Source organism: Carex rostrata, chromosome 18 (assembly GCF_964058835.1).
Source record: "Carex rostrata chromosome 18, lpCarRost1.2, whole genome shotgun sequence".
In the NCBI taxonomy this organism is placed as follows: domain Eukaryota; kingdom Viridiplantae; phylum Streptophyta; class Magnoliopsida; order Poales; family Cyperaceae; genus Carex; species Carex rostrata.
The window spans coordinates 3,458,510-3,486,288 of record NC_135935.1 but is presented as its reverse complement, the minus strand read 5'-3'; the positions used below and the strand labels follow the sequence as shown (position 1 = coordinate 3,486,288).

The 27,779-nt window shown below is 36.5% G+C and overlaps 2 protein-coding genes across 3 annotated transcripts; one reads left to right on the top strand and one right to left on the bottom strand.

The window, feature by feature from the left end:
• Positions 1 to 558: 558 nt before the first annotated feature.
• Positions 559 to 4,362, top strand: LOC144569193 (choline monooxygenase, chloroplastic-like). 2 transcript variants are annotated; one of them, XM_078319415.1, is made up of 10 exons: positions 559 to 945; positions 1,470 to 1,515; positions 1,618 to 1,753; positions 2,048 to 2,122; positions 2,227 to 2,439; positions 2,817 to 2,912; positions 3,017 to 3,135; positions 3,244 to 3,337; positions 3,816 to 3,866; positions 3,961 to 4,333. In XM_078319415.1, the coding sequence occupies exons 1-10, from the start codon at positions 654 to 656 to the stop codon at positions 4,099 to 4,101; spliced, it is 1,263 nt and encodes a 420-aa protein (XP_078175541.1). In that variant the 5' UTR covers positions 559 to 653; the 3' UTR covers positions 4,102 to 4,333. The 2 variants fall into 2 exon arrangements, with proteins under 2 accessions (XP_078175541.1, XP_078175542.1); XM_078319416.1 differs by having other exon boundaries at positions 625 to 945; positions 1,602 to 1,753; positions 3,961 to 4,362.
• Positions 4,363 to 7,081: 2,719 nt separating this feature from the next.
• On the bottom strand, positions 7,082 to 26,824 carry LOC144569192 (uncharacterized). Its single transcript, XM_078319414.1, has 22 exons — positions 26,759 to 26,824; positions 25,387 to 25,541; positions 24,982 to 25,113; positions 24,535 to 24,666; positions 24,200 to 24,295; positions 23,973 to 24,119; positions 20,529 to 20,579; positions 19,493 to 20,167; positions 19,191 to 19,391; positions 18,573 to 18,662; positions 18,126 to 18,257; positions 17,791 to 17,886; positions 17,564 to 17,710; positions 17,260 to 17,367; positions 12,689 to 13,363; positions 12,372 to 12,587; positions 11,747 to 11,836; positions 11,299 to 11,430; positions 10,964 to 11,059; positions 10,737 to 10,883; positions 7,368 to 7,929; positions 7,082 to 7,232 (listed from the first exon to the last, which is right to left on the bottom strand). Exons 2-21 carry the CDS (start codon positions 25,483 to 25,485, stop codon positions 7,738 to 7,740), a joined length of 3,654 nt encoding a protein of 1,217 aa, XP_078175540.1. The 5' UTR covers positions 25,486 to 25,541; positions 26,759 to 26,824; the 3' UTR covers positions 7,082 to 7,232; positions 7,368 to 7,737.
• Between the last annotated feature and the right edge of the window lie 955 nt (positions 26,825 to 27,779).

Sequence of the window (27,779 nt, the reverse complement as noted above, 5' to 3'; positions counted from 1 at the left end):
AAAATGCATATCTATACTTTATATAGGTTATATATGAAAAAAGATTAAAATTTTATGCGAGTTTTATGTTCATAAAATGATACTTCAATTGTTTCTTAATATGATTAAAGAAATATAATTAAAATTATTTTGAAGTAATCCCACCCAAACAAAAAATACAGTGCGTTTGTTGAGAATCCTTGCCCTCTGCATTAACGTACTGTTTGAATTAATTTTTAAACCGTGGGATCAAAATTCAGATCAATTCAATTCATGTCTATAACACACGGACCCTTTAATATTGATGAGGATTTAAATCAAACGGTTTAGATCTTAACTCAAAATTTGAGTTAACTCTTAAGGATGAATTATCTGAGAGAGTCCGGATTAATTTCAGCCGGTTAAACTTAATTCGGTGTCTATAAAAATTATAGAAATTTGTTTTGTGATTTGTGTCAGGTTAAAAAAACGGTCCGGATTCATTAATTGCACCTCAGGTATTACACTTAATGTGAATTCTGGACTCTGGAGAGAAAGAGCATCTGAAAAGTACTGCAAAGAAACAAGAAACAGATGAAGAGGAGCTGAGAAGTGAGAACTGAGAACAGAGAAGGCCATAGTGGGACGTCACATCACTCTCCAGAGTCCAGACCAACATCGACAAATTCTCTTCCATGGCGATCGCACAAAGCTTAGCATACCTTCCCTCCTCCAAAACCCTAACCCTGTATCGAACACCGTTTCTCTCTCCCTCCAACCCTCTCCTCTCTCTCCGTCACTCCTTGCGTATCTCCGGTGTCTCGGCTACTTTCTCCAGCGCACGGCCGCTGCGGTGCACGGTGGACGCTTTCGATATAACCATACCTCTAGAGGAAGCGTTGACGCCTCCTGGTTCATGGTACACCCAGCCTAGCTTCCTTTCCCTCGAGCTCGAGCGCGTTTTTTTCCGAGGATGGCAGGCTGTTGGTGAGTTTCTGACATCATAGTACCTTTTTGAAGCATTTTTTGTTTGCGAGAACTTGGCGTTGTTTTTTTTTTTTAAATGAGGCAAAAGCCCATTTTCCATTAACCGGAAAACATAATTACAAAAGGGGTAATTACCAGAACTTGGCGTTGTTACTTCTATGATATCGGCGTCTGTACATTGTTCATATGCACAAGTAAAATTGTGCAAGTACGGGACTTGAATTCTTACTTTCACAGTTAATTGAAACCATCATTCCCGTTATGATTTACAATCAAATATACAACCAAATGTGGTTTTGTGCAATCCCTTCTTTCCATAGTGGCATTCATCAGCTTATGCAATTCAAGACGTGGAGAGTCCAAACTTATAATATATAAAAATAACAGAGACAATTCAGATATGCCAAAAACCATTACAGTTTAATTTTGGTAGTGGCAATCAAATATCTTTCGTCTCATAAAATCAGCATTAAGGGGAATATGAAATCTTCATCCATTTATTTCTCGAATCTGTCTATTTGCAGGATACATCGAGCAAATTAGAAATCCACATGATTTCTTCACCGGAAGGTACCCCCATCTCCCCAAACCTACATCCTAAAAAGTTCAATCTAGTATTGCAAAAGCTCTAATGGAAACAATCTAATAAAATGTAGATGAAAATAAAAACAGATTAGGAAATGTGGAGTATGTGGTGTGTCGAGATACAGATGGAGGCCTCCATTGTTTTCACAATGTCTGCCAGCACCATGCCTCTCTCCTTGCATTTGGCTCTGGCCAAAAGACTTGCCTTGAATGCCCCTATCATGTGTGTTCTCTACTTAAATATATATATTTTTTAATTTACTGATGCCTTTAGAGATTGATAGGTTTTTCCTGTTGATTTTTTACATGCATGTAAGCATGTGTTCGAGTAATTGCTGAATTGCATTACTAGAAAATTAGTTAGAGGATCATATAAATAGTTGAGTACTCATTGTAGTTGTTATACTTTCATTAAAAATGGTAAACAAATAATCCTTCTCAAATTTTTTTGTTTGATTATGGCATGTTTTCTTGTATTACATCTCCTTGATTTACATATGTTATCATTTTTGCCCAGGGATGGACATATGGGTTAAATGGAAAGCTACTGAAAGCTACTCGTATAACAGGCATAAAGTTTTTTAACATCAACGTAAGCTCCTTTTTTAGATTCCATGCTTGGTATACTTTCTTTCGTTAGGGCCAGAACCCTATTAAATTAGGGATCATTTATTGTCATTTTTTGGTGGAGAACAGGAGTTTGGTCTGAAACCTATAGAAGTAGCGACATGGGGTCCATTTGTGCTGATCCGACTGGACAATGATGCAATATCCTGTGATGGAAGGGATGAAGAGAGAGTAGGAGATGAGTGGCTAGGAACTGCTTCACATTTATTGAGTACTAATGGCATCGATACATCTTCGACACATGTTTGCAGGAGAGACTACACTATCAACTGCAACTGGAAGGTTCAATGTTTTCAGGACACTAGACTTTTGTTTACTGTACTACTCAGGTACAGTTCTGGTATTTTATTGAACTAGTACAGAATTTTCCTTGCTTGATTCAATTCCTCTTTTTCCTCTCCTTCCTCTCTTTTTTGTGAGTCTGTGCTTGAACATAAAGATTTGGCCTAATGCTATGGAAAATCTTGACCGGGTCAAGTGCAGCTGGTCCCAGACTGGTCAGTAGCTATACACCTCGACTTTAGAAACTAAAAGGAAAAAACTTCCAGTTGTGAAAAATGCGGAAGCTTTAACTGTTGTATTTTGGTTAGTTGTTGAATCAATTTACCTGTATATTGGTTAGTTTTGAGTCAATGTACACTTTTTTCTTTCAACTACAGGTGTTCTGTGACAATTATCTAGATGGAGGATATCATGTGCTGTATGCTCATGGGGGGCTTTCATCTGGCCTTGATCTCAGCTCTTACGAAACCCTTGTATGCATTTCTTTTTATGACGAAATTTTATTCTCCCGCTACCACTTTAGCAATTATGTGAAGATAAAGTTGGGTAACAAATGATGGCTATTTGGATTACATAGACATATGAGAAGGTGAGTGTTCAAAGATGTGGGGGAACCACGTCAGCAGAGGACGGTTTTGATAGACTGGGATCCAAAGCATTATATGCATTTGTTTACCCAAACTTTATGATAAACAGGTGTGTATGGTACTGTATTTACAGATTATTTAAATTCAAAACTCAAAACCAAATTACATTTTTTGTAAGATTTTGTGATTAGCTTTGATTGTTCTAAAAAATTCTTAGGTACGGTCCATGGATGGACACTAACCTGGTCATCCCTTTGTGCTCAAGAAAGTGTCAAGTCATATTTGATTACTTCTTAGATCCTGCACATGTGGTGAGCTTACAAACCACCTCTTATGTTGTAGTTGGGATTTGATTACTTCTATAATGGGGATTGTGAATAAGTTCAATACTCTTGTTTCTCCATCTTTTACCAAAACCAGTTTTCTTGCTGGTAGGCAATGTCTTCCTCATTTTTCTTATTATATTTCATTTATTTTTAGTGAGGATAAATTGGTTTAGAACAGGTCAGGCTCATTGGGTTAAATTTAGGACAAATAGAGCATCATTGTGTTGAAATGAGGTTGTATTGAGGCCTAATTGGGTAAAATTAGGACTCTGATGCCATGACATGCCAATCACTGTACTGACGAGATGCAGAGTAGAGAGTACTTGCCTGCCAAACTTGAGCTTGGCAGCAATTTCTCAGGAATTCGCTACATTTTGAATCTGTTAATTTGCAAATAATGCAATTATCATGGACTTATTGTACTTCATGAAATTTTATATTTGCTGTATACAAAATTTCTTAGGAGGATGAATCTTTCGTCTTAAGAAGCCTAGAAGAGAGCGAGAGAGTGCAGGTGCAGTCTTTTACTTGCAATTTCTCCAAAATTTCCTGATTGGGTTTGATGTATAAATGTTGCAGTTATTATATGTATGTGTATTGTGTACCAGGTGGAGGACAGAGAACTGTGTGAAGGGGTGCAGAGAGGACTTGAATCACCAGCTTACAATTGTGGGAGATATGCGCCATCCGTTGAGAAGGCCATGTACCACTTCCATTGCCGCCTCCATAGCAGTCTCACTATCCCGTGAGCAAAATTGAAAACTGTTGTCAATTGTACATGTCAAATAAGCTTCACCCCACCAACAAATTTGGAAAAATGGTGACATCTGTGTTAGTTTTGTGATCAGTAAATAACATTGAAGTGGTGCTTTTAGACTTTGTACTTATTTGTGACTACTTGTTATTTATGAAAAATAAGATATATGCATAACAAAACGTTGACAATGCTATCTTTCCTTTTGATCTCAACCAGGATTAGTCTGGTTTTTTTTTTTTGCTTGTGCTCCGTTCTTCTCATGTCTATATAACTTTTCGACTAAATATCATACTTTATATTTGTTTGATGGCATGATCTGAGGGTATGCTTCAGCTTTAATTGCCCCCTTCTCCCTGATAATCGCATTTAAATGAAGTGCTCTGCTATTAGCATGTTTGTTGTTATTTTTGCTACTGGTTACACCCATAACTGCCAAATGCTTAAGAAGAACTAGGCTTCGAAATGCAGGATTTTTGCTAACATTAATATATCTGACCAGACAATTCGAAAAACACCACTATGTTAGCAATCTATCAAAGCATATATCATGAGAAAAAAAAATAAAAATTTAAATTGCAAAAATCTTAATGTAGAAGAAACATTTAAAAGCAATCACAGCACATTTGCGCACTACAGTTGTATTTAAAATTCCCGAAACTTGTTAATACAAACAACTAGAAGCATAGATAGAACCATGCATCCCTTTCAGCACAGGCAAGGATTTATCAATCATTTCAACTTTGGGATGGTCCTGCAGATGGCCCTGCACCCTGCTGTTTTTCGTTGCGATCTGTTGACTTTATATATTAATCGGAAAATTTGTAAATTTTGTACGTAATCTCTTTTGAATTACACATTACGACATGTTCTAACGGTATAGATTTATCATTTAAAATCAATCTAATATATTTTTAAATTAAGTCCATTAAAAAACTTAGATGTCAGAACATGACTCATATTAATAATATTAATAACAATAACTAATAAAATATTCTTACAGCCGATGTTGTCGCATTCTTTATATGCACTAATGCAGCACATAATTTGTTCATTTTGAATTCACAAGTATGTCTATCTAGCATAAAAAGTGTTCATTATTTTTTTCTTTTTAATAATTTAAAAGTTAACTACTTTGTTAAGTAAAAGTATAACTTGACTTTTTATTCCAATCAAACTAAAGTATGAACACTTTCATAATTAACTATATGCATTTTTTGAATTGTAAATATATCTGGGGGGTACAAGAAGTAAAACCCCCTTATCTAAAAAAATGAACAATCCATCTTTACATACAAGATAGTTTATATGTTTTATCATCATTGCTACTATGTTATTATTCAGTTTATATGTTTTATTTAAAAGATTTCACCAAATGCTGAACCAAAAACATCAATAATGAAGGAGTCAGAAATAATAAAATTAATAACAAGAGAACTTTGAATTGATTTTGACCAAATCAAACAACAAACATACTTTATCTCTCCTCCTTATTAAGGAGCTTAATGTCTAGATCCTGCAAGGGTTCTGATTTACTTTTTTTTCGGAATAATGCTCAGCCGTTGAATTTTCAGATCGCACATGGATGAATTTTCCAAATTATGAGCTTCAACACTTAAGTATGCATTGGTCGCGCCGCATATGATCCTAGTGCTGCGCCGCATATGATCCCAGTTCCTGTAGACTGTGCGCCGCACCCGTGGACCGCGCCTCTGAACCACGCACGGCACCTGCGGACCGATCCTGTGCACCGCGCACCCTTTTTCTTTTCTTTTTTCTGCTGAAGGCGGGATTTGAACCCAGTTGGGTTCTGTTGGTGCCAAAATTCTTACCACTACACTAGAGTTCACATGTGTTATCTTGTAAATAAATATAGTATTTAACTATTTTTCTCTACAAATTTGATTTAAATTATCTCTCCTTCTTATTAAGGAGCTTAATGTTTTCTACTACATAATTTGCTCCCGTTGCTGTGCACGGCCACGATTACTAGTTATTCTGTTATTGACTTATTATTCAATTTATAAATATGATTCAGTTATTTAAATTTTACAAATCAGTTCAGTTTAATAATAATAATAATAATAATAACAATAAAGTATGTTTAGACAATAGAATGGTTTGATCAGATCCGTACAATTAGGAGAATTTCATATATACCACTCAAAAACTGTAAAATTACATATTTATCATCCAAATTTTATAATTACATATTTACAATCTGAAAATTTAAGAACTCACATATTTATCCAATATAACTTTAGTATCTATCAAATATATCAATAACTCAGATTAATTATGTTAAATTTTCTTAAAACTATAATTAATCAAGGATTAACTTAGCAATCTCTCCTTGTTTCCTTAAAACCGTTATCTTTTATATCCAATATAAAAGATTAAAAATAAATATTCCAAAATGTGTCAGTAACAAAATACAGATTCTCAAACTCGGTTACTACTTTGATAACTAGTTACAATATCAACGTCAACTTTAGTACGAGTTATTTTGTTGAAAAAGTTGAAGTAGTTACCTTGTTTTAGACGATCAAGTTGGAGTTAGAATTCTTATACGGATTATCGATGCATGAAATAAATAGATAAGTTTTATTTCTTTCAGACCATATCAATCATGATCAATGATATACCTTAAAAATATTCTACCCACCGCTCGCTCATTGATTTGGTTTATTAATTGTGCAACTGGAGGAGCTCATTGTTTCTCGTGAGCTGCGGTCGTCGTTCTATTAAACAATTAAAAAAAGTTCACACAGTTTTAAAAAGGGCATGGCGAAATGAATATTTATTTAAACAGTAAATTTTAAAGAAAAGCGCATAATGAAAAATTAGTCTTTCATTTTGTAACAAATACATATAATATAATTTTTATGTAAAAGGTCATAGGTTCAAAATCATATGAGAAATATCCTTTGTCGTAATAACAAGACATTAAATAGTTTAATAGTTTAATCTCCATCTTTATTTAAAACAAAATATATATATATAATGTAAAATATTAAATATACAGATTCCATGCGATTCTAGTAAGGCGCAACAAACATTCTATTTCTCCGTGAATACCTAAGTTTCCGGTTCATTCATCCGTGAAGGACCAGGGGCGATAACAAACTGCAAGATATAAATTAAAAAAAATGAGATAGATTCCATTATTTTAAAAAATTGTGATTAATTTCAAGGATAAATATGTTCATTAAATGACAGTCAGAATTAGCCTGAATACAAATTGAGGTTTCATTATTTTACCTTCCCATCCTTTATCTTGAATGATTGGACCCAGGTTCCGAAAATTTCCAAAATTCCTCCTTCAGATCAACCTCAAATATGTTCAACTGATTTCTAGACCTCCGAAGCTTCCGAAATTCCTCCTTCAGATCAGCCCCAAATTTCACCAAAATAATAAAAAAAGGTTACTTAGTAGAAGAGGGCACAACTTTGCTGTGCAGCAGAGGCATGAAATGTAGTCTTGAATCTCCTTTACGCATTTATGTGGGCTTCTTCCATAACTAAACTAGTACCAAGCTGAGGATCATATATAAAGGGATCTAAAGAGCAAATTGAAAAGAATTCCAATAGAAGCAACACTGCCGAAGTAATACCAAGCTAGTATGGTATACTATTCGGATCTTGCCAGCGGGCGTCGGGTGGGATTGGTTGGCAATGGTGTAGTTGCAGGAGAGGGTATGGACACAGGTCCAGTTTTTGAAGGTGGAGTATGGGGTAGCACGTCAGAGTTGCTTTCCTGAGATACTGTTTCTTCAAGCGGATCTAGACATGGGGGCTGTGGAGCAGCAGATGGTGCAGTAGCCTAGTATAATAGGAAAAACAAAAGACCATTGGTTATCAAAAAGTCAAATGTGGAGTTTTAGACCTGCATGGAGAGTACAAGTATGATAAGCTGTACATAACTCAAATCACAATTAAGCCAACCAATATCTGAATTAATGAACCAAAATCTTTCATTATGCAACTGGTATTCCGTTCAGTCCAATTTTTTGCATCAAATAAACATTACATGACGCAACTAAACCAGGGTCAATATAGACTCTAATTAGCATCAATAAAAGGAATAATCAAACTTGAACGGGAACTTGTGCCATGTTAGAGCGATAAAAAAGATTATCAAATATATTGTATTTCAAGTAACCCAACAAGAAGATCACAAAAACCTGGGCACCCGAACTAGCTGTAGAGCTCTTCGCAGAACTAGAAGCAATACCATAGAAAAAAAAAGACGTGTGATATATTCTAAACATGAAACCAGGATTACATTCGATCTCAACAAAGTATAAATGAAGGAAGAATTTCCATGTACATACACATATACTCAAATATAATCTATATGCCAACAAAATATGGCAACATCCGTTGTGCCGCTTCCTATTTTCCGAAGATTCCAAATAGCACTTTTAGGGTCTGATCGGAACCATCAATTTCTATTCAAAACGAGAAATGGAATTGAAGTTTTCTCAAATTCTCTGATCGGATCAGCGGAAGCGACAGGAGATGATTTCTTTTAACGCGATCTGGCGAGAAAATTTTCCTCCCATTAATTCCCTTGAAAAATGTAAAGATTTGGCGAGAGTTCATTTGCTAAAAAAACTAACGGTAATTTATTTCCAGCAATACCCCCACTCTCTCTCTCTCAAATCGAGTCTCTACCTTCTCCTCATCATTGCGCTCGCGCCTCTCTCCGAAGAATCAGCGCTCCAGCAGCCTCTAATGGCGGATCCGAGAACTGCGCTACTAGTTCCCGATACCCAAACTGGTGGGCGCCACTCGTCAGAATGTCAGCGGAGCCCGACCACAGTTGTGGACACCTCTGTCGCATCTCAGAATGCAGCAGCGACGGATCTGCCGGTGGCAAGGCGGAGGTCTCCAGCGTTCACCGAAGAGAAGGCGAAAGTGCATCGCAAGGAGATGTTGGAAACAGGGACCTATCCTGACGCCATGTATCACTCAGCCATAGCCGCTCACCTTGAAGAGAAGGTGAAATTGCTAGGTAACTGAAAGCTGGTAAGGCAGTCAAGGGGAATGTCCAGAGAGTTTTGAGGTAATATTCTAGTTAACAAAAAATCAAACTAAAAAAGTGAGATTGTCGATTGACTTGGCAAGCAATTGAAAAACATAAAATTGGGACTACTGGTATGATAAGAACTTTCAATGCCCAACCGACTAAAATCCAAGTTTAAAGTCCTTGAATAAGAATAAAAAAGATTCCGATGCTTAATATTTGCAGCACCAACACAGTCACAGTCATTCATACGCACTAACTTAACAACCGAAGGAGGAGGGATATCAAGAATGATAGGCCGAGAAGAATGCAGCCGTATGTAGTCAGCAAGTCGCTTTGTTGACTACGTTCAGGTCATCCTAACACTGACAATGCCTTGTAAGTTTTGGTACAGTACTCTTAATATTCTTTGCTTGCCGTGCGCTTAAGAAAATTTTCAGAAATGATTTTATTACTGAATTGATAAGCAGTGCTAGTGCATTGTGAAAACTAATTCAAGGTTCATTTTGTTCCTTTAATAATATGACTCCTGCGAGGCATGATCGACCTTAATATAAATTTGATCAAATATAATTTTGTTCTGGTGACTTTTAATATTTCAGATCTACAAGTTTTTAATGTGTCTGGACAATGCATGTGCCTATGCGAGCATTCCGACATTTCAATCAAATTGTCATATTTCATGTTACATTGGAGATGATGAAGCAAGTGAAGTTGAGTTTGATTCAGTCCAGGACAACATTAATGCTTTTCTCTTAGAATGATGATTAGTTTTGTAATTAAGAGGATCTTCACTGGCAGATGTGAATGATGATTAGTTTTGTAATTAAGAGGATCTTCACTGGCAGATGTGTATGATAGATCGTTTACTATAGTTCCTTTTTTTAATTAAAATATTTTGATTGCTTAGACATGTAGTGCTCGTTATTTTCAGTCTGGCATTGAGTACTCCTGAAGTGCTCATGTACTTTATTTATTTCAATTTGGCAAAAATCAGCACAACTGATAGCCAACTGATAGCAAGGGAAATTATTGAAGAATTGGAGGGTCAGTTTACAAATGACACAGATACCAGTAGGCACTGGTTTTGGAGCAGATAGTCGGCACTCAAATCTCCAGGCACTGGTTTGCAAAAATCAGCACAACCAATGGCAAAGGAAATTATGGAAGAAAATGGAGGGCTGGTTTGCAAATTAACCAGGTACCAGTGGGCGCTGGTATTGAACCTGGTAGTGAGCATTAAATTCTCCAAGTACTGCCACTAATTGAATGTTCTAACTTTCTAATTCATTTTTTTTTCCATACCCCTTGCACTGTTTTTTAATTTATTTTCTCATAATTTTTCATTTCATGTTACTAAATCATGTAATCTAGACAACTTGTGTCATGTTGTTTTGTATTTACTAGTACTGAGTTAGTGGATGTATTTATCGGTGCTTAGTATCACTTTTGTTATTTTAATCTTTTGAAGTATATTATTTAAAGGGTATAAAAGTCATTGTGAGGCTCAAGCATTAATGCATTTCATTCTAAGTTGGTCATCACCGACTACTCCAAAAGATCATGCATTTCCATAAGAAGTGATGATAAAACAAATATACCTGGTTTCGTTCGACACAGTCTTCTGGAAAATCATTTACATTGTTCACCCGCTCAGGGCTCAATTCATCATTGTCAAGTAGTCTCAATATGGACTCAAGATTCTTTATGTGAGCTTTGTGCCATGTTATTGACGTCTCTAGATGTGTCTAAAAATATATATATTCAAGATAACCAGTTAGTAACAAGAATAAGAGCATAGTTCATAGTTCATAGTTATTTAACTTACCACTAGGGGTGGCCGAAGTTTCCCTTTCCCCTTCTTAATAGAGAGGCCTTCTACCTCAGCTTCAAAGTTATCAATCTGGCTCCCCAAATCTCCGACCTAATATGAAATAGTTGATGGATATAGTCAAATTAAAATATCTCAATTCAGTAAAAATAAATTGGAATAAGCAGAAGTTAAATTTAACATAACACAGTATTCAACCAATTTCTTGTTTCAGCTTTTGCCTTCTCTTTAGGATCCTAACAGATTACAGTAGATAATCTCCGACAAGACTACAGTATTGTTTGAAGATAAAAAGAAAAGATAACTTGGAAGGGATAAAACAAAACTCTGACTGTTTTGGGTTGTTGGCCCAAGCCTTCTATGGAGAAGTTTTTAGTTTTGGTTTCCTTTTCACACACTTTAAATCTCTCCATTTCTCGTTCAATCTGCTTACGTGCCATAGATCTCAACACATCCTTAAGAGCCTATTCTCATAAAATGCATTATCCACGTCAACCACCGGTTGCAGCAAATCTTAGAAATATATGTTCAGTAGCGTTTACCAGCAATATATATCATCATATCAAGCCCAATTTAAGAAATTATGCAGTATGCACCTTAAATCAAATTATCATCAAATAAAGGTATCAGATTTTAATTATTCTTTGTGAGAGGAGAGGATTACTTTGCCAAATTATAAATGGTTTTAGAAGCTTTTCCTGGTTAAATATGTTCAGTAAATGACAGTGAGAATTAGCATGAATAAAAGCCTGAATACAAATTGAGGTTTCATTATTTTACCTTCCCATCCTTTATCATGCATGATTGGACCCAGGTCTTCGACTCAATTCTAGGCCTCAGAAGCCTCTCAATTTTCTCCTTCATATCAGCCTCAAATTTCACCAAAAAAAAAAAGGGGGTTAGTTAGTAGAAGAGGGCACAACAACTTTGCTGTTCATCAGAGGCATGAAACGTAGTCTTGGATCTCCTTTACGCATTAATGTGGGCTTCCATAACTAAACTAGTACCTAGCTGAGGATCATATATAAAGGGGTCTCTAAAGAGCAAATTGAAAAGAATTCCAATAGAAGCAACACTGCCGAAGTAATACCAAGCTAGTATGGTATACAATTCAGATCTTGCCAATGGAGAAACTAAACCATTCATACTTGAACACGATGTGCATATCACCATTTCAAAGCCTCTCTACGGTCAGAGTTTGGTTTTTATTCTCATTTTTTATACTAGGTTAGTTAGGGGTCTATGTATAAATCGAGGTTAGAAATTAATCACCAGAATTACTCCAATAACAGTGGAAGAACCATACAGAACAGGTTGTGCATCCTCAGCTTTCATAAAACACAGACTTACAGACGGATACAGACGGATAAGTGCCGAAGAACAGAGAGAGAGAGAGAGAGAAGACCTGTAGCATAAGAAGGTTCTGCTCGTCTTGGGAAATGGAGGGAAATGGCTTCTGATTAGCAGCAGAGAGGTCAGAAGGCATGGTCACCATATTAGCATCGTCCTGTTGCTGTTGCAACTGCTGTTGCTGCACCTGCTGCTGCTGCTGCCCTACTTGTTGCAGTCTCTGCAAGAATTTTTCCCTATGGTCTGGTGCTATCTCTGGCCTCCTCTGTCCCTGAAACTCATGCAACACCCCTAATCAGCACGGGCCAACTTTGCAAGTTTCCATGTTGCATCAAATCGTGAATAATAATAAAAGAGGAAATGTTGAAATACCGTTTCACTCTGAGTTGGGAGAGTGACACCTGGAGTCTGAGGTCTCCACTGAGTGCCAGAAGCAGCTGCTGCAGATGGAAACATCCTCGCTCCAAGAGATATAGCCTCACTACCACCACCACCAGCCTCATTTAATTGCTGTTGCAACATTCGACGATTTCCCACAGGTGACCGTAGAGGTTGGGTGGCATTACCCCCCACTGCCCTGTCATCACCGGCCACTATACTTTTCATAGGAACACTACCAACCGTTCCACTAGTTACCAGTCCCATAACAGGAAGTTGGGCTGCAACCTGTGGCACTGACACCTGTACTGGATGATTTTGGGCTGGAATAGCCGGGGATGGCCTACGGCCTGGCAAATTTGTGGGGTCATTTTTTTTAACGGCTGCAGGTACATTGGCAGTGACAGATGGAGCAGCAGCTGATCCAGAATCCGAGGCAGTGCGGGAGAATGCCGGACCAGAAACAACTGATGCAGCAGTGGGCCCGCCTGCCAGCGGGCGTGGGGTGGGATTGGTTGGCAATGGTGTAGTTGCAGGAGAGGGTATGGACACAGGTCCAGTTCTTGAAGGTGGAGTACGGGGTAGCACGTCAGAGTTGCTTTCCTGAGATACTGTTTCTTCAAGCGGATCTAGACATGGGGGTTGTGGAGCAGCAGATGGTGCAGTAGCCTAGTAAAATAGGAAAAACAAAAGACCATTGGTTATCAAAAAGTCAAATGTGGAGTTTTAGACCTGCATGGAGAGTACAAGTATGGTAAGCTGTACATAAATCACAATTAAGCCAACCAATATCTGAATTAATGAACCAAAATCTTTCATTATGCAACTGGTATTCAGTTCAGTCCAATTTTTTGCATCAAATAAACATTACATGACGCAACTAAACCAGGGTCAATATAAACTCTAATTATCATCAATAAAAGGAATAATCAAACTTGAACGGGAACTTGTGCCATGTTAGAGCGATAAAAAAGATTATCAAATATATTGTATTTCAAGTAACCCAACAAGAAGATCACGAAAACCTGGGCCCCCGAACTAGCTGTAGAGCTCTTCGCAGAACTAGAAGCAATATAAATGAAGGAAGAATTTCCATGTACATACAAAAGACGTGTGATATATTCTAAACATGAAACCAGGATTACATTCGATCTCAACAAAGTATAAATGAAGGAAGAATTTCCATGTACATACACATATACTCAAATATAATCTATATGCCAACAAAATATGGCAACATCCGTTGTGCCGCTTCTTCCTATTTTCCGAAGATTCCAAATAGCACTTTTAGGGTCTGATCGGAACCATCAATTTCTATTCAAAACGAGAAATGGAATTGAAGTTTTCTCAAATTCTCTGATCGGATCAGCGGAAGCGACAGGAGATGATTTCTTTTAACGCGATCTGGCGAGAAAATTTTCCTCCCATTAATTCCCGTGAAAAATGTAAAGATTTGGCGAGAGTTCATTTGCTAAAAAAACTAACGGTAATTTATTTCCAGCAATACCCCCACTCTCTCTCTCTCAAATCGAGTCTCTACCTTCTCCTCATCATTGCGCTCGCGCCTCTCTCCGAAGAATCAGCGCTCCAGCAGCCTCTAATGGCGGATCCGAGAACTGCGCTACTAGTTCCCGATACCCAAACTGGTGGGCGCCACTCGTCAGAATGTCAGCGGAGCCCGACCACAGTTGTGGACACCTCTGTCGCATCTCAGAATGCAGCAGCGACGGATCTGCCGGTGGCAAGGCGGAGGTCTACAGCGTTCACCGAAGAGAAGGCGAAAGTGCATCGCAAGGAGATGTTGGAAACAGGGACCTATCCTGACGCCATGTATCACTCAGCCATAGCCGCTCACCTTGAAGAGAAGGTGAAATTGCTAGGTAACTGAAAGCTGGTAAGGCAGTCAAGGGGAATGTCCAGAGAGTTTTGAGGTAATATTCTAGTTAACAAAAAATCAAACTACAAAAGTGAGATTGTCGATTGACTTGGCAAGCAATTGAAAAACATAAAATTGGGACTACTGGTATGATAAGAACTTTCAATGCCCAACCGACTAAAATCCAAGTTTGAAGTCCTTGAATAAGAATAAAAAAGATTCCGATGCTTAATATTTGCAGCACAAACACAGTCACAGTCATTCATACGCCCTAACTTAACAACCGAAGGAGGAGGGATATCAAGAATGATAGGCCGAGAAGAATGCAGCCGTATGTAGTCAGCAAGTCGCTTTGTTGACTACGTTCAGGTCAAAATCACAAATCCTAACACTGACAATCGCTTTGTTGACTACGTTCAGGTCAGAAAAGATTTTATTACTGAATTGATAAGCAGTGCTAGTGCATTGTGAAAACTAATTCAAGGTTCATTTTGTTCCTTTAATAATATGACTCCTGCGAGGCATGATCGACCTTAATATAAATTTGATCAAATATAATTTTGTTCTGGTGACTTTTAATATTTCAGATCTACAAGTTTTTAATGTGTCTGGACAATGCATGTGCCTATGCGAGCATTCCGACATTTCAATCAAATTGTCATATTTTATGTTACATTGGAGATGATGAAGCAAGTGAAGTTGCGTTTGATTCAGACCAGGACAACATTAATGCTTTTCTCTTAGAATGATGATTAGTTTTGTAATTAAGAGGATCTTCACTGGCAGATGTGTATGATAAATCGTTTACTATAGTTCCTTTTTTCAATTAAAATATTTTGATTGCTTAGACATGTAGTGCTTGTTATTTTCAGTCTGGCATTGAGTACTCCTGAAGTGCTCAAGTACTTTATTTATTTAATTTGGCAAAAATCAGCACAACTGATAGCCAACTGATAGCAAGGGAAATTATTGAAGAATTGGAGGGTCAGTTTACAAATTATACAGATACCAGTAGGCACTGGTATTGGAGCAGTTAGTCGGCACTCAAATCTCCAGGCACTGGTTTGCAAAAATCAGCACAACCAATGGCAAAGGAAATTATGGAAGAAAATGGAGGGCTGGTTTGCAAATTAACCAGGTACCAGTGGGCGCTGGTATTGAACCTGGTAGTGAGCATTAAATTCTCCAAGTACTGCCACTAATTGAATGTTCTAACTTTCTAATTCATTTTTCTTTCCATACCCCTGGCACTGTTTTTTAATTTATTTTCTCATAAGTTTTCATTTCATGTTACTAAATCATGTAATCTAGACAACTTGTGTCATGTTGTTTTGTATTTACTAGTACTGAGTTAGTGGATGTATTTATCGGTGCTTAGTATCACTTTTGTTATTTTAATCTTTTGAAGTATATTATTTAAAGGGTATAGAAGTCATTTTTATTCAAATGAAATCATCTATCTTTTGTTATATGTACATTTCAATCAATAATAGAGAAGAATTCAATTCTTCTCTATTTTTATTCCAATCAACAAAGTTCAAATAGAAATCATCTCTATTGAATTACATTGAATTGAAATCAATTGAACTTCAACACCCTCAGTGTTCCGATCAGACCCTTACATTTTGTTGATCATGCAAATATCTTTGTGAATGCTGGAAAGTGGGTACTAAGAATATGACTCTATCACATGCATCAGAATAAAATCTAAATGCCCCTTGGCATCATTTCTCATTGCTCCCTTCTTGCTCCCCTCTTTGGTGTTTTGGACATTTTTCTGATCTGAATACTGTAATTGAATGGACAAGTAGCTGGATACAGAATGGACCGTGAGAGCTCTGGAAGGAAACAATGGGTAAAGCTCCTATGTTATATAACATTCGGAGAGAATGGACGGAAAACTAGCGTAAAGTCTAATAAAGCAATGCAACCATATCTGTTGACGTGATATTCGCGAAAACGGAATATAGAATATGTACGAGTCATTACTAAGAAAAATATCAAGAAACCACCTTCGGTTCATCAAAGGTACTATATGGCATGTTATCTGCATTCACTTTACGTCAGATTTCACGACAGCATCCGCATAAGTGTACTTATAGAAACCACCGCTTCACAAAAAAGTACGTCTGGTCAACCACCAACTCAAAAAAAGAAAAGGCCGCCACTTCCAAAAATAACAAGTCAGGCAAACCACCAATTCAAAAGAAACAACTCTTCACAAGAAATAGAAACCATTTGTAACTGAGGTAAAAGAGGAAAAATGTCACAATGTTGAGTTGCAGCTTCCAGCCAGGGAGTAACAGAGTTAGAAAGATTTGACAGTCTTAAAATTTGGAGTTCAACAGAGTTGGGCTTTGTGTCTTTTTTTAAAGAAAAATAAAAAGAACCGTTACTATCTCTTGGGCTCCACCAAAAGATTTGTCAGCAGCAAACCTTGATTTGTTTCATGCTTCAAACAGCGTGCGCTTTATGGAAAATCATGCCAACTTCATGCAAGGGTAGGTTGCTTGTTAATTATTTGAAAGAAACACACCCAGTTCTATTTAAATATTATTTGCAAGGGAAACCGTTCATAGGACAGAGTTATAAAGAGCAATAATATTTTTGCGGAAGTACATTAAAAAAAAAAGGAAATAATAAGAAATGAAGGAAATGGGGAACAGGGTTTACAAGTGTGCGATAATACCTTTGCGAGAGTAGAGGGACCAAGAGACACCATATCTTCAAGGGCTTCAACCTTTTCCAAAGGCAGCATTGTATAGAGCTCAACATCACTAAAGTCATCGAAGTCGTCCTATTTATTGTTGAGCAAAGCATAAAAAAGAGGTAAGAGGTTTGTTTGTTTTTTTATCTGGGGATACCGGATGAACTGTGATAAACTACTAAGCCAGAGATGATGTTTACAGTACACTTAAAAAGGAAAGCATATATGGAAGAAATTGAAAAGAGTAAAAAGACGGCCATAAGAAGTGATGATAAAACAAATATACCTGGTTTCGTTCGACACAGTCTTCTGGAAAATCATTTACATTGTTCACCCGCTCAGGGCACAATTCATCATTCTCAAGTAGTCTCAATATGGACTCAAGATTCTTTATGTGAGCTTTGTGCCATGTTATTGACGTCTCTAGATGTGTCTAAAAATATATATATTCAAGATAACCAGTTAGTAACAAGAATAAGAGCATAGTTCATAGTTCATAGTTATTTAACTTACCAATATGGGTGGCCGAAGTTTCCCTTTCCCCTTCTTAATAGAGAGGCCTTCTACCTCAGCTTCAAAGTTATCAATCTGGCTCCCCAAATCTCCGACCTAATATGAAATAGTTGATGGATATAGTCAAATTAAAATATCTCAATTCAGTAAAAATAAATTGGAATAAGCAGAAGTTAAATTTAACATAACACAGTATTCAACCAATTTCTTGTTTCAGCTTTTGCCTTCTCTTTAGGATCCTAACAGATTACAGTAGATAATCTCCGACAAGACTACAGTATTGTTTGAAGATAAAAAGAAAAGATAAGTTGGAAGGGATAAAAGAAAACTCTGACTGTTTTGGGTTGTTGGCCCAAGCCTTCTATGGAGAAGTTTTTAGTTTTGGTTTCCTTTTCACACACTTTAAATCTCTCCATTTCTCGTTCAATCTGCTTACGTGCCATAGATCTCAACACATCCTTAACAGCCTATTCTCATAAAATGCATTATCCATGTCAACCACCGGTTGCAGCAAATCTTAGAAATATATGTTCAGTAGCGTTTACCAGCAATATATATCATCATATCAAGCCCAATTTAAGAAATTATGCAGTATGCACCTTAATCAAATTATCATCAAATAAAGGTGTCACGTTTTAATTATTCCTTGTGAGAGGAGAGGAGTACTTTGCCAAATTATAAATGGTTTTAGAAGCTTTTCATGGTTAAATATGTTCAGTAAATGACAGTGAGAATTAGGATGAATAAAAGCCTGAATACAAATTGAGGTTTCATTATTTTACCTTCCCATCCTTTATCATGCATGATTGGACCCAGGTCTTCGACTCAATTCTAGGCCTCAGAAGCTTCTCAATTTTCTCCTTCATATCAGCCTCAAATTTCACCAAAAAAAAAAGGGGGTTAGTTAGTAGAAGAGGGCACAACAACTTTGCTGTTCATCAGAGGCATGAAACGTAGTCTTGGATCTCCTTTACGCATTTATGTGGGTTTCCATAACTAAACTAGTACCTAGCTGAGGATCATATATAAAGGGGTCTCTAAAGAGCAAATTGAAAAGAATTCCAATAGAAGCAACACTGCCGAAGTAATACCAAGCTAGTATGGTATACAATTCAGATCTTGCCAATGGAGAAACTAAACCATTCATACTTGAACACGATGTGCATATCACCATTTCAAAGCCTCTCTACGGTCCGAGTTTCGTTTTTATTCTCATTTTTTATACTAGGTTAGTTAGGGGTCTATGTATAAATCGAGGTTAGAAATTAATCACCAGAATTACTCCAATAACAGTGGAAGAACCATACAGAACAGGTTGTGCATCCTCAGCTTTCATAAAACATAGACTTACAGACGGATACAGACAGATAAGTGCCGAAGAACAGAGAGAGAGAGAAGACCTGTAGCATAAGAAGGTTCTGCTCGTCTTGGGAAATGGAGGGAAATGGCTTCTGATTAGCAGCAGAGAGGTCAGAAGGCATGGTCACCATATTAGCATCGCCCTGTTGCTGTTGCAACTGCTGTTGTTGCACCTGCTGCTGCTGCAGTCTCAGCAAGAATTTTTCCCTATGGTCTGGTGCTATCTCTGGCCTCCTCTGTCCCTGAAACTCATGCAACACCCCTAATCAGCACGGGCCAACTTTGCAAGCTTCCATGTTGCATCAAATCGTGAATAATAATAAAAGAGGAAATGTTGAAATACCGTTTCACTCTGAGTTGGGAAAGTGACACCTGGAGTCTGAGGTCTCCACAGAGTGCCAGAAGCAGCTGCTGCAGATGGAAACATCCTCGCTCCAAGCGATATAGCCACACTACCACCACCACCAGCCTCACTTAATTGCTGTTGCAACATTCGACGATTTCCCACAGGTGACCGTAGCGGTTGGGTGACATTACCCCCCACTGCCCTGTCATCACCGGCCACTATACTTTTCATAGGAACACTACCAACCGTTCCACCAGTTACCAGTCCCATAACAGGAAGTTGGGCTGCAACCTGTGGCACTGACACCTGTACTGCACGATTTTGGGCTGGAATAGCCGGGGATGGCCTACGGCCTGGCAAATTTGTGGGGTCATTTTTTTTAACGGCCGCAGGTACATTGGCAGTGACAGATGGAGCAGCAGCTGATCCAGAATCCGAGGCAGTGCGGGAGAATGCCGGACCAGAAACAACTGATGCAGCAGTGGGCCCGCCTGCCAGCGGGCGTGGGGAGGGATTGGTTGGCAATGGTGTAGTTGCAGGAGAGGGTATGGACACAGATCCAGTTCTCAAAGGTGGAGTACGGGGTAGCATGTCAGAGTTGCTTTCCTGAGATACTGTTTCTTCAAGCGGATCTAGATATGGGGGTTGTGGAGCTGCAGATGGTGCGGTAGCCTAGTAAAATAGGAAAAACAAAAGACCATTGGTTATCAAAAAGTCAAATGTGGAGTTTTAGACCTGCATGGAGAGTACAAGTATGGTAAGCTGTACATAACTCAAATCACAATTAAGCCAACCAATATCTGAATTAATGAACCAAAATCTTTCATTATGCAACTGGTATTCCGTTCAGTCCAATTTTTTGCATCAAATAAACATTACATGACGCAACTAAACCAGGGTCAATATAGACTCTAATTAGCATCAATAAAAGGAATAATCAAACTTGAACGTGAACTTGTGCCATGTTAGAGCGATAAAAAAGATAATCAAATATATTGTATTTCAAGTAACCCAACAAGAAGATCACAAAAACCTGGGCCCCCGAACTAGCTGTAGAGCTCTTCGCAGAACTAGAAGCAATACCCTAGAAAACAAAAGACGTGTGATATATTATAAACATGAAACCAGGATTACATTCGATCTCAACAAAGTATAAATGAAGGAAGAATTTCCATGTACATACACACACACTCAAATATAATCTATATGCCGACAAAATATGGCAACATCCGTTGTGCCGCTTCTTCCTATTTTCCGAAGATTCCAAATAGCACTTTTAGGGTCTGATCGGAACCATCAATTTCTATTCAAAACGAGAAATGGAATTGAAGTTTACTCAAATTCTCTGATCGGATCAGCGGAAGCGACAGGAGATGATTTCTTTTAACGCGATTTGGCGAGAAAATTTTCCTCCCATTAATTGCCGTGAAAAATGTAAAGATTTGGCGAGAGTTCATTTGCTAAAAAAACTAACGGTAATTTATTTCCAGCAATACCCCCACTCTCTCTCTCAAATCGAGTCTCTACCTTCTCCTCATCATTGCGCTCGTGCCTCTCTCCGAAGAATCAGCGCTCCAGCAGCCTCTAATGGCAGATCCGAGAACTGCGCTACTATTTCCCGATACCCAAACTGGTGGGCGCCACTCGTCAGAATGTCAGCGGAGCCCGACCACAGTTGTGGACACCTCTGTCGCATCTCAGAATGCAGCAGCGACGGATCTGCCGGTGGCAAGGCGGAGGTCTGCAGCGTTCACCGAAGAGAAGGCGAAAGTGCATCGCAAGGAGATGTCGGAAACACGGACCTATCCTGACGCCATGTATCACTCAGCCATAGCCGCTCACCTTGAAGAGAAGGTGAAATTGCTAGGTAACTGAAAGCTGGTAAGGCAGTCAAGGGGAATGTCCAGAGAGTTTTGAGGTAATATTCTAGTTAACAAAAAATCAAACTAAAAAAGTGAGATTGTCGATTGACTTGGCAAGCAATTGAAAAACATAAAATTGGGAATACTGGTATGATAAGAACTTTCAATGCCCAACCGACTAAAATCCAAGTTTGAAGTCCTTGAATAAGAATAAAAAAGATTCCGATGCTTAATATTTGCAGCACCAACACAGTCACAGTCATTCATACGCGCTAACTTAACAACCGAAGGAGGAGGGATATCAAGAATGATAGGCCGAGAAGAATGCAGCCGTATGTAGTCAGCAAGTCGCTTTGTTGACTACGTTCAGGTCAAAATCACAAATCCTAACACTGACAATGCCTTGTAAGTTTTGGTACAGTACTCTTAATATTCTTTGCTTGCCGTGCGCTTCAGAAAATTTTCAGAAATGATTTTATTACTGAATTGATAAGCAGTGCTAGTGCATTGTGAAAACTAATTCAAGGTTCATTTTGTTCCTTTAATAATATGACTCCTGCGAGGCATGATCGACCTTAATATAAATTTGATCAAATATAATTTTGTTCTGGTGACTCTTAATATTTCAGATCTACAAGTTTTTAATGTGTCTGGACAATGCATGTGCCTATGCGAGCATTCCGACATTTCAATCAAATTGTCATATTTTATGTTACATTGGAGATGATGAAGCAAGTGAAGTTGCGTTTGATTCAGACCAGGACAACATTAATGCTTTTCTCTTAGAATGATGATTAGTTTTGTAATTAAGAGGATCTTCACTGGCAGATGTGTATGATAGATCGTTTACTATAGTTCCTTTTTTTAATTAAAATATTTTGATTGCTTAGACATGTAGTGCTTGTTATTTTCAGTCTGGCATTGAGTACTCCTGAAGGGCTCATGTACTTTATTTATTTCAATTTGGCAAAAATCAGCACAACTGATAGCCAACTGATAGCAAGGGAAATTATTGAAGAATTGGAGGGTCACTTTACAAATTACACAGATACCATTAGGCACTGGTATTGGAGCAGATAGTCGGCACTCAAATCTCCAGGCACTGGTTTGCAAAAATCAGCACAACCAATGGCAAAGGAAATTATAGAAGAAAATGGAGGGCTGGTTTGCAAATTAACCAGGTAGCAGTGGGCGCTGGTATTGAACCTGGTAGTGAGCATTAAATTCTCCAAGTACTGCCAATAATTGAATGTTCTAACTTTCTAATTCATTTTTTTTTCCATACCCCTTGCACTGTTTTTTAATTTATTTTCTCATAAGTTTTCATTTCATGTTACTAAATCATGTAATCTAGACAACTTGTGTCATGTTGTTTTGTATTTACTAGTACTGAGTTAGTGGATGTATTTATCGGTGCTTAGTATCACTTTTGTTATTTTAATCTTTTGAAGTATATTATTTAAAGGGTATAGAAGTCATTTTTATTCAAATGAAATTATCTATCTTTTGTTATATGTACATTTCAATCAATAATAGAGAAGAATTCAATTCTTCTCTATTTTTATTCCAATCAACAAAGTTCAAATAGAAATCATCTCTATTGAATTACATTGAATTGAAATCAATTGAACTTCAACACCCTCAGTGTTCCGATCAGACCCTTACATTTTGTTGATCATGCAAATATCTTTGTGAATGCTGGAAAGTGGGTACTAAGAATATGACTCTATCACATGCATCAGAATAAAATCTAAATGCCCCTTGGCATCATTTCTCATTGCTCCCTTCTTGCTCCCCTCTTCGGTGTTTTGGACATTTTTCTGATCTGAATACTGTAATTGAATGGACAAGTAGCTGGATACAGAATGGACCGTGAGAGCTCTGGAAGGAAACAATGGGTAAAGCTCCTATGTTATATAACATTCGGAGAGAATGGACGGAAAACTAGCGTAAAGTCTAATAAAGCAATGCAACCATATCTGTTGACGTGATATTCGCGAAAACGGAATATAGAATATGTACGAGTCATTACTAAGAAAAATATCAAGAAACCACCTTCGGTTCATCAAAGGTACTATATGGCATGTTATCTGCATTCACTTTACGTCAGATTTCACGACAGCATCCACATAAGTGTACTTATAGAAACCACCGCTTCACAAAAAAGTACGTCAGGTCAACCACCAACTCAAAAAAAGAAAAGGCCGCCACTTCCAAAAATAACAAGTCAGGCAAACCACCAATTCAAAAGAAACAACTCTTCACAAGAAATAGAAACCATTTGTAACTGAGGTAAAGGAGGAAAAATGTCACAATGTTGAGTTGCAGCTTCCAGACAGGGAGTAACAGAGTTAGAAAGATTTGACAGTCTTAAAATTTGGAGTTCAACAGAGTTGGGCTTTGTGTCTTTTTTTAAAGAAAAATAAAAAGAACCGTTACTATCTCTTGGGCTCCACCAAAAGATTATTTTTTTTATCTGGGGATACCGGATGAACTGTGATAAACTACTAAGCCAGAGATGATGTTTACAGTACACTTAAAAAGGAAAGCATATATGGAAGAAATTGAAAAGAGTAAAAAGACGGCCATAAGAAGTGATGATAAAACAAATATACCTGGTTTCGTTCGACACAGTCTTCTGGAAAATCATTTACATTGTTCACCCGCTCAGGGCACAATTCATCATTCTCAAGTAGTCTCAATATGGACTCAAGATTCTTTATGTGAGCTTTGTGCCATGTTATTGACGTCTCTAGATGTGTCTAAAAATATATATATTCAAGATAACCAGTTAGTAACAAGAATAAGAGCATAGTTCATAGTTCATAGTTATTTAACTTACCAATATGGGTGGCCGAAGTTTCCCTTTCCCCTTCTTAATAGAGAGGCCTTCTACCTCAGCTTCAAAGTTATCAATCTGGCTCCCCAAATCTCCGACCTAATATGAAATAGTTGATGGATATAGTCAAATTAAAATATCTCAATTCAGTAAAAATAAATTGGAATAAGCAGAAGTTAAATTTAACATAACACAGTATTCAACCAATTTCTTGTTTCAGCTTTTGCCTTCTCTTTAGGATCCTAACAGATTACAGTAGATAATCTCCGACAAGACTACAGTATTGTTTGAAGATAAAAAGAAAAGATAAGTTGGAAGGGATAAAAGAAAACTCTGACTGTTTTGGGTTGTTGGCCCAAGCCTTCTATGGAGAAGTTTTTAGTTTTGGTTTCCTTTTCACACACTTTAAATCTCTCCATTTCTCGTTCAATCTGCTTACGTGCCATAGATCTCAACACATCCTTAACAGCCTATTCTCATAAAATGCATTATCCATGTCAACCACCGGTTGCAGCAAATCTTAGAAATATATGTTCAGTAGCGTTTACCAGCAATATATATCATCATATCAAGCCCAATTTAAGAAATTATGCAGTATGCACCTTAATCAAATTATCATCAAATAAAGGTGTCACGTTTTAATTATTCTTTGTGAGAGGAGAGGAGTACTTTGCCAAATTATAAATGGTTTTAGAAGCTTTTCATGGTTAAATATGTTCAGTAAATGACAGTGAGAATTAGGATGAATAAAAGCCTGAATACAAATTGAGGTTTCATTATTTGACCTTCCTATCCTTTATCTTGCTTGATTGGATCCATGTCTTGATCTGATGTCTATACCTCCGAAGCTTCTTTATTTCGTTCTGTAGATCAGCCTCAAATTTCTCCTTCTGGTTCTCATTTTCTGTTTCATAAACCTATTCACAAAAAAAAAAAAAAAATACTTACAATGTGAACAAAATAAGACCTTGTGGAATAGTAAAGGCTCAAGCTTGGAGAGATACTATCAAAGACTCAATCAATCTCGATCTCGTGGATACTAAAAGGCTCAAGCTTTGAGATATACTATCAAAGGCTCAAGCTTGGAGAGATACTATCAAAGACCTTGTGGAATATTTACAATGTGAACAAAAATAAAAATAAAAATCGCTAATGATTGGAGAGATACACATAGTGGAATAAAATAAGACCTTGTTCCAGGTACTATCAAAGACATCGACTCCTTCTTGGACCTTCTTGAGGACTCGATCGATCTCGATCTCGCCTTGAAGTTTCCGACTAGCATCCATAGTGGAATAATAAAGGCTCAAGCTTTCAACGATTAAAGTAGTATTTCGCTCTTGTTCTTAGGTACGTTTGGATCGTGCAAGGAATAGCTCAAGAATAGCGATTTTTGGGTTAGTGATTGAGAATAGTGCTAACCCAAGGAATTTAAGAATAGCACTAACTTTGGCTATTCCGAATTTGTAGAAATGTTGTTTGGATTGTATGTTAGGAATAGCAAATGGAGGGAAGAAATATAATAATGATTTATTTGTTTTTATTTGTTCAACTAACTTTTATATTTATAATGACTTGTTAAATATATATATAGCATCATATTTTTCAATAATACTTCAATCTAATATTTAAATTAATATCAAATTATATTAATATTTAAACTAATATTATTTTATTTTTAAATTAATATTAAATTTAATATTAAATTTAATACTAATCTAATATTTAAACTAATATTATTTTATTTTTAATTTAATATTTAATTTAATATTTGATTTAATATTTAGTTTAATACCAATCTAATATTTAAAGTAATATTATATTACATTTAATATTCAAAAAATATTATATTATATTTATTTAATATTCAAAAAAATATTATATTATATTTATTTAATACTAATATAATATTTAAATTAATATTTTATTTAATATTAATCTAATTTGATATTATAGTTATTTAATTATGAATCTAATATTTAAATTAATATTATATTACATTTAATATTTAAACTAATATTATATTACATTTAACATTTAAACTAATACTGTATTACATTTAATATTTAAACTAATATTATATTATATTTAATATAATATTTTATTTAATACTAATCTAATATAGTATTATATTTATTTAATATTAATATAATATTTAAACTAATATTATATTATATTTATTATTTAAATGACTACGATATGATATTTAATCTAATATTTTATTTAATATTATATTTATTTAATACTAATCTATATTTTAAATTGATATTATATTATATTTAATATTTACACAAATATTTTATTTAATACTGATCTAATATTATATTATATTATATTTAGTACTAATTTAATATTTAAACATATTTTAATTGAGAGGAATCAAATATTTTATTAATATCACTAACCCCACTATAGCTATTCTTGCTAACCCACCATTTCTTTGGATTAGTAGAATAGAGCTATTCTTGAGCTAATCCTATTTCCAAATCTGTGTTTGGATCACCAAGATTTGAGAATAGTGGAGCTAATCCAAGAATAGCTCTATTCTTGGGTGATCCAAACACACCCAGCATGGTTTTTCTTTTTTGGAGGTCAGAATCGGAGAAAGAAAAGGATAGTGAACAAGATTTCTTTCTTTGTTATTTACCTGTTTTCCATTCGACGAAAATTCAGGTTTAGACGGGTAAGGAGGGTGTCCGATGGGCATCGGACCAAATCCTGTTCGATGGGTTGTTGGAACCGTCGGATCTGCTTTAGGAGTCGCGCCCGCAATTTCGCGTCTGCTTTAAAATCCGACACACGAATTCTAAAGCAAATCTGACGGTTCCAACAGCCCATGCTCGTCTGAAACCCCCGACTCCTGGTTTAGACTTACCACAATGTCATAATTACAGATATAACCATGATCTATTATATATTTATGTGTATCCGGTGCATCGTTGCCGAAGGAAGAATTGCAGCTCAGAGGTGGGCTCCATTTTTATAGCAAGAAGCTTGTTTTTTGGGCTGTTTAGAGTGGAAAATTGGAATAAATGTTTAAGAGTACATTCGGATCGTGCAGGGCCTGTTCAGCTGAACCGGAATAGAGAATTTGAGTGGAATAAAGCCCCAATTCCTGCTAAACAGATTCTATATTAATCAGATTAGAAACTATGAAATGGATACTCTTCCAACCCTTTTAATTCCAAGGGAACTCTGGAATTGAATATTCCGTGGGAATAGGTAATAAAAGGAAACTCTTTTACCATTTATGGTGACGTGAAACTTCTTTTTTATTTTTTATTATTTGTATCCTTCTTTCTTGCACAGTTACAGAGGAGAGAAACAAGTTCTTTCTCCATCTCTTTTCAACCTCATCTCCGGTGATTCTTCACGAAAATAGCAGATTAAAAGTTAGAAGAGTAATGTATTTAATTTTATCTTTCAGATGAGATCCATTATTTTCAGAAAATTACAATAAATCTCTTTTCTTCTTGATCTTTATCCTCTCATTTCGAAAATATTCTTTCCTTTTCAATAAATTTGTTGTGTGAACTATTAAAGTGTTTGTTCAAATTTGTTCTGCGAGTTTACCTTCTGTTTT